This window comes from Denticeps clupeoides, chromosome 8 (assembly GCF_900700375.1).
Source record: "Denticeps clupeoides chromosome 8, fDenClu1.1, whole genome shotgun sequence".
Taxonomy (NCBI): Eukaryota; Metazoa; Chordata; class Actinopteri; order Clupeiformes; family Denticipitidae; genus Denticeps; species Denticeps clupeoides.
This window is the reverse complement of record NC_041714.1, coordinates 21,144,682-21,150,965: the sequence shown is the minus strand read 5'-3', so window position 1 is coordinate 21,150,965 and position 6,284 is coordinate 21,144,682. Positions and strand designations below refer to the sequence as shown.

At 49.3% G+C, this 6,284-nt stretch overlaps 1 protein-coding gene across 1 annotated transcript; it reads left to right on the top strand.

The window, feature by feature from the left end:
- Nucleotides 1-4,805: 4,805 nt before the first annotated feature.
- Nucleotides 4,806-5,866, top strand: lbx1a (ladybird homeobox 1a). Its single transcript, XM_028989979.1, has 2 exons — nucleotides 4,806-5,133; nucleotides 5,400-5,866. The coding sequence occupies exons 1-2, from the start codon at nucleotides 4,806-4,808 to the stop codon at nucleotides 5,864-5,866; spliced, it is 795 nt and encodes a 264-aa protein (XP_028845812.1).
- Nucleotides 5,867-6,284: the final 418 nt, after the last annotated feature.

Here is a 6,284-nt window from a genome sequence, read left to right as displayed (position 1 = left end):
ATGCCGTAAATGTAAATGTAACTTCAGCGATATCAATTAACTGATAACTTATGTCATAAAAATTGAATTTTTCCAGAAAAAAAAAATAAAAAAATTTCACAGCCTGAAACTGAATAAATGTATAAAATGATTGTCTCCTATGCCGATGTTCTGTGAAAACGAATATCCTGCATGGGTCCCTAATGACGTCGCCCACAGTGTCTGTTCATCCATGAACAGTAATCAACAGTTTCACGTCATCCTCCGTTGGGAGTATTACTGATCTGCACAAGGCCTGCGCTGAAGTAGAATCCAGGAATATTAATAAGCACGCTGTTTGCGTCTTACTTTATTTTTGCATTTTCTTTGCACGCTGCTCCCGTGTGCAACTTCTAGACTTGTTCCCGTGTTCTTGGCCGCGCGACCCGTGGGTGAGGCAGGTGAAGCATTCCGCCTTCGTTCGGTCGCAGCGGCGCTCGCAGTCGGGGGGGGAGTATTTCTGTCTGGATGTCAGCGGGCATTCGTTAGAATGAACAGCGCTGCGGATTTGCTCGCAGGAGTGTTAACTGGGAGCCCAAATTAGCTCCGATCACCAGATGCGGCCAGATATGACTGATCTGTCACCACGAGCTCTGACTGTTAATTAGGATGTTGGAGCACCAGCGCGCCGCTTCCCGTCAGGAGTAGCTTGGCGCAGGATGTGCAAAGCGAATGGCGATGACCTCTTGACCTCTTGCCGTTTTCATACTCGGACGCCTCGCTCCGTCACTTCCACGCTGCTCCCAGGGCACCTGTCATGGCTGCTCGCTGGGTTAAATGCAGAGGACAAATTTCACTGTGTGTCACATGTGACAATAACTTCCCTTTACTTTACCTGGGACGGCGGGGGCCTAGCGGTTAGGGAAGCGGACCCGCAATCGGAGGGTCGCCGGTTCGGTTCCCGGTCCGCCATGCTCCCCGGGCGCCTGTCATGGCCGCCCACTGCTCACCAAGGGTGATGGGTTAAACGCAGGGGACAAATTTCACTGTGTGCACCGTGCGCTGTGCTGCTGTGTGTCACATGTGACAATAACTTCACTTTACTTTACCTGGGACGGCGGGGGTAATCAGAAGGTCGCCGGTTCGGTTCCCGATCCGCCATGCTCCCCGGGCGCCTGTCATGGCCGCCCACTGCTCACCAAGGGTGATGGGTTAAATCCAGCCAGCGGAGGGGGGCGGTGAGGGATGGGCGCTCCCCTCGCTGCTCCTCACCAGAACAGCCCCCCCCCCCCCCAGATATCTGCGCCTTGGCAGGGGATCTATTTCTCTGGCCCGCCTCGGGACGTCTGGCCCCGTCTGACTCAGAGCTACTTGTTATCCGCTCCCTTCGTGTCTGACGCGCCTGATGGGGCCCTGTTTTTTTTTTTTTTTTTTAATCCATGTGACGCGAGCGTTTCCGTATGACAGATAGATTGATTGTACGTGATCGGGAGGCTCAATCTCGTGTTTCGGTTTCTTGCGTCTTTTAAAGAGCGCCCATCAGCCCCCACCACCTCAATTAAGCCTTAAATGTCAGTGGTCTCTACGTGCTCCACACCTCGGCCGAGTCCCCCTTCGTCCGCCGCGTTTTTTAAACGCCGAGGACGCATTCCTCCATGTCCTCCTCCGGACCTCCCTCGGACTCGGGCGTCTCGCGTAGCCCTTGATGCCCCGCTCGGTTTCACCGAGCCGCCGCGTCTCCGGTTTCTCGCCGGGGTCCCGGGCCGACCCCGGGGGTCATTACTCACCCCACCGATGTGTGGGTCTGGTCGCCGGCCTGCAGCGGCCTCGTACGTCGGTGCCATATTCACCTTCCTGTGTAAAATAAACACTTTCTCTGAAATTCTCTTTCCTATTTTGTCGGAGAAACGATCGATGTGAAGTAATCCAAGGAAAAAGTGGAAGTGACTGTCATTGTGAAACAGAACAGCATACGGTGGCACAACGATATTGTGTGTTCTGCTTTTATGATAAGATCTTAGATAAGATAAGATAAGATAAGATAAGAACCGGCAACCCCTTTCTTACCCAGAAGCCTCCGAAATGCCAGCGTTACTGATACAGACACGATGCTGAGCAGGAAGAGACCGGTCTGAGAAGGAACCATTAACGCCTCCTTTTAGGCCGTGCACGCTGCTCTATCGTTCTTTCTCCTCCCCGTCCCGAACCGACACCTTAACATCATCACACCCAGAAACCACTGGTTATGTTCCGTGCCTGAGTCGAACCGGAATGTCCCTGGACGCGACATAAACGGCAACATTCGTAGCCCCGCCCTCTCGTAATGACGTTCGGACATCGCCATGAGCCAGACGGCGTGACTTTGTAGGACTGCGCCTGGGATTCTTGAACTCGGCCGGTGCTCACGGGTGCTCGGCAGGGCCCTGAACGCGGGGCGGCTGGTGGGACCTGTACGAGGCTCGGCTTGGATGTTCGTTCCCGACAACAGCATTCAAACCACACACACACACACACACAAACACACACACACAGAAAGAAAAGCGAGGCTCTATCCGTGCCAGCGTTGGAGCTTACAGCATGTTCCCCGGTCCTGCGTGGGGAAGCCATCGCCTCCATAATTACAGACATCTGCGTGTAGGATTAGGCCATCGTCATCTAGAGGCCAGTCAATACAAGAGTTCATTTAGTCGCGGGCATCTGTCCAAGCGGCGGTGTGTCCCTCCCGGGCGGCGCGGTGTAACACAAGCATCAACCCGTAACGTGATGCAAATAATAATAATAATAATATATGTAAGAACAGAAACGGTTTATCTCAACGGGGGCATTGAGATAAACCGTGAACTTGAATTCTTCATGACAGCAAAAGTGTAAAGTTCTCTCAGTTACTTCACCAAAAACATTTAAATAAGCAATTCGTAGTGCGGGTTTTCCCGCTGATATCTTGATGAATGACGGGAAGGTCTTATTCTCTGATATGATTCATATGCGCATAATTTCAAAATACTTCGCGCCTGGCTACTACAACATCAAGTCTAAAAAGGAAATAATACAGTAATTATGATTATATTATTAGAAGCTGTCGAATAATGAATAATAATTCAGTGTTTGAGAAGAGCGGAGCAAAATGTAGTTTTCGTTCGTCTGCAGTGGCGCGTAACACCGAGACGGAATTCGTATTTTTTCAAAACCGTATTTATTGTTTTTGATGTTTGGTTATTATTGTTATTATTTTATTGAGAAAGATGATGATAATAATAAAATTGCACACGGTATGCAATTTAATCCTTTTTTTCTACACGGTATGCAATGTAATCCTTTTTTGTTCGTTATGTTTGAACGCAGTGACGTACACGCATCACTGTTCTAACGAAACGTGGGTGGACCGTGACGCTGCGTGTAAAAATCTCGCCTCCCCACTGGATTGCAGCTCTCGGTTCCTCGCTGATTCCGCCACTCTTTGAAAATGATCATTTCTCGAATAAGCGTTGCGATCGCCAAACTGCTTAGTTAAGAAAAATTCACGAAACAAACGTTGCAAATATTGCTAATATATTTTTTTTATTAACGGACTTGATAGAATTGGTGACGTCGAGACGCGTCACGGTACGGCGCCGTAGTAGTGGTATCTTCCAACGCGTCACCGGCTGTCCCCTTCACACACACACACACACACACACACATCAGGACCTCAGCCTGTAAACATGCAGCGTGATGTTGCTTTTTTCATCAAGCCCCCCCTCGATTTGAATTAATTTAGAAATGTAGTTTGGAATCGGCATCTTCGTTATCCAATTCACACAACCCGGCGGTCAGTTGTTTTTATTTTAATTAATTTTTTGTTTTGTCGTATTATAAATTTAATTTCTATGAGGGAAAAAACGGTTCTCGAAAATCCGCACATCATCCCGAATCCGCTGACTTCATTCTGGAACATTCCTCCCCAACACCAGAACATTCCTGAAGACAAATCTCCGGAGAATTATACAGAATTTCTTTTTTTTTAAATAGTCGAATATCTGTCCACGTTAACAATATTTGTAAGAGAGAAAAAAATCAGCAGCACCGACGATTCTTTGGAGATGAATGATCCTGCTGCTGATGTAAAGCGGCCTTTGCGCTTGAGTTATGGACACTGAGGAGTTCCCACCTCTTTCTCTCTCTCTCTCTCTCTCTCCGCTTTTATTACAGGCTGAGCTGATTTTAAAAAAAAAAAAAAAAGGAATTTCTACAAAGCGCTGAGAAAAAAAAAAAGCTCAGATCCATTGCGCCCCAACTACATTAACACAGCAAAAATAAAAAGAAATTAAAAGCCCGGCGAGGTAGTGAATAAAACGAAATTCGATTCGGGGAAGGACGAGGCGAGCATTAAGTATTGTAATCGGGCCGGGCTCCTCCCCCGGCCGGCCTGCCCTCTAATTACCGGCGTCCGTAGTCACGGAGCGGGAGAGAGGGAGAGTCGGGCCAGGAGCGAGGAGGGGAGGAGGAAGGAGAAGAAGAAGAAGAAGAAGGAGGGGGTTAAAAAAAGTGGATGTAATCGATTATCGTCCGATCGACAGTAAGTTGTCAGTGAAAGTCGGAGCGCCGGTCAGTGTCGGTAAAACCGGGAGATCCGGGTACTTTAACCGGGAGCGGGAGCGTCTCAGCCCCGCGGCAATAAAACAGCAGCAGCAGCAGCAGCAGCATGGTTCAGACTTTGTGTCTGTAGTCGCGGGGATTCGTTTCCGTTTTTTTTTTACATTCTGCAGGTTTTTTATTCTTTTTATTGTTTGGTTTAGTTTTTTTTTTTATTGGGACAAAATCGAACCACGAAAAAAAAAAGTTGGTTTGGACCGGGACGCCGACTCAGAATGACCTCCAAAGAAGACGCGAAAGGCGCCTCGGTGGAGGAGAGGAGGCGCAGCCCGCTGGACCACCTTCCTCCGCCCGCCAACTCCAACAAGCCCCTGACGCCCTTCAGCATCGAGGACATCCTCAGCAAGCCCTCCGTCCGCAGGAGCTACGCCGTGTGCGGCATCTCGGCGGCGGCGGCGGCGGCGGCGGAGAAGCGCTCCGGCCCCGGACACCCCCTGTCCGGCCGCGCCCTCCTCACCCAGACGTCCCCGCTGTGCGCGCTGGAGGAGCTGGCCAGCAAGACGTTCAAGGGCCTGGAGGTCAGCGTGCTGCAGGCGGCGGAAGGTGAGTTCACGTGGAGAACAGTGACGTAGGAGGAGAGAAAAATCGAAAAAAAAAACGAAATAATAATGCTAATGCTCATTATCATAATTTTTCTTATTATTATTGATGTTGTTCTTATTATTACAATTATTATCGTTGTTGGTATAATAATAATAATAGTTGCTGTTGTAATTATTGTTATTATTATCGTTGTTGTTGTAATTATTGTTCTTGTTTTTCTCGTGCTTTTTAACCCGACCATGTGCCTGCTGTTGTTTTTTTGCCAGGACGGGACGGCATGACGCTGTTCGGACAGAGGAACACCCCCAAAAAACGCAGGAAGTCCCGGACGGCCTTCACCAACCACCAGATCTACGAGCTGGAGAAGCGCTTCCTGTACCAGAAGTACCTCTCGCCCGCCGACCGGGACCAGATCGCCCAGCAGCTCGGCCTGACCAACGCGCAGGTCATCACCTGGTTCCAGAACCGGCGCGCCAAGCTCAAGCGGGACCTGGAGGAGATGAAGGCGGACGTGGAGTCGGCCAAGGCCGTGGGCAACGTGCCGTTCGAGAAGATGGCCAAGCTGGCGGACCTGGAGAAATGCGCCAACGGGACCCTGGGGATGCCGGGGCCGGAGTCGCCGACGAGGACGGCGGGCCAGCTGCAGATGTCGCCGTCGTCGCCGTTCACGGACCACACGACGAGTAAAGAGTGTTCGGAGGACGAGGACGAGGAGATCGACGTCGACGACTGACCGGCGGCATCAACTGCGCCAAAAAAAAAACTATTAAAAAAGTGCCATTAATGCACCAAATGTATTTAAGTGACTTTTATATAAAAACGACAGTAATGGATGCACGCATGGGACAGCGACGCCGATACAGCTATATTTACTCGTTTTACTTTATTTAATCACGTGATGAGAGTTTTAAAGAAAGCAATAAGACCGTTCACACACACACACACACACACAGGCTGAGAGACAATAGGACTGAAATGTTCGTTTCAGCCGCATCGAAAACACACACACACACACACACACACACCGGCGGCTAATTATTTCCAACAAATTTAAATGCATGTTTTTTATTATTATTATTATTATTATCATTTGATTTTTATTTTTTTTTTTACCAACGACTCGATTCCATTTTTCATTTGAAACGACTGCA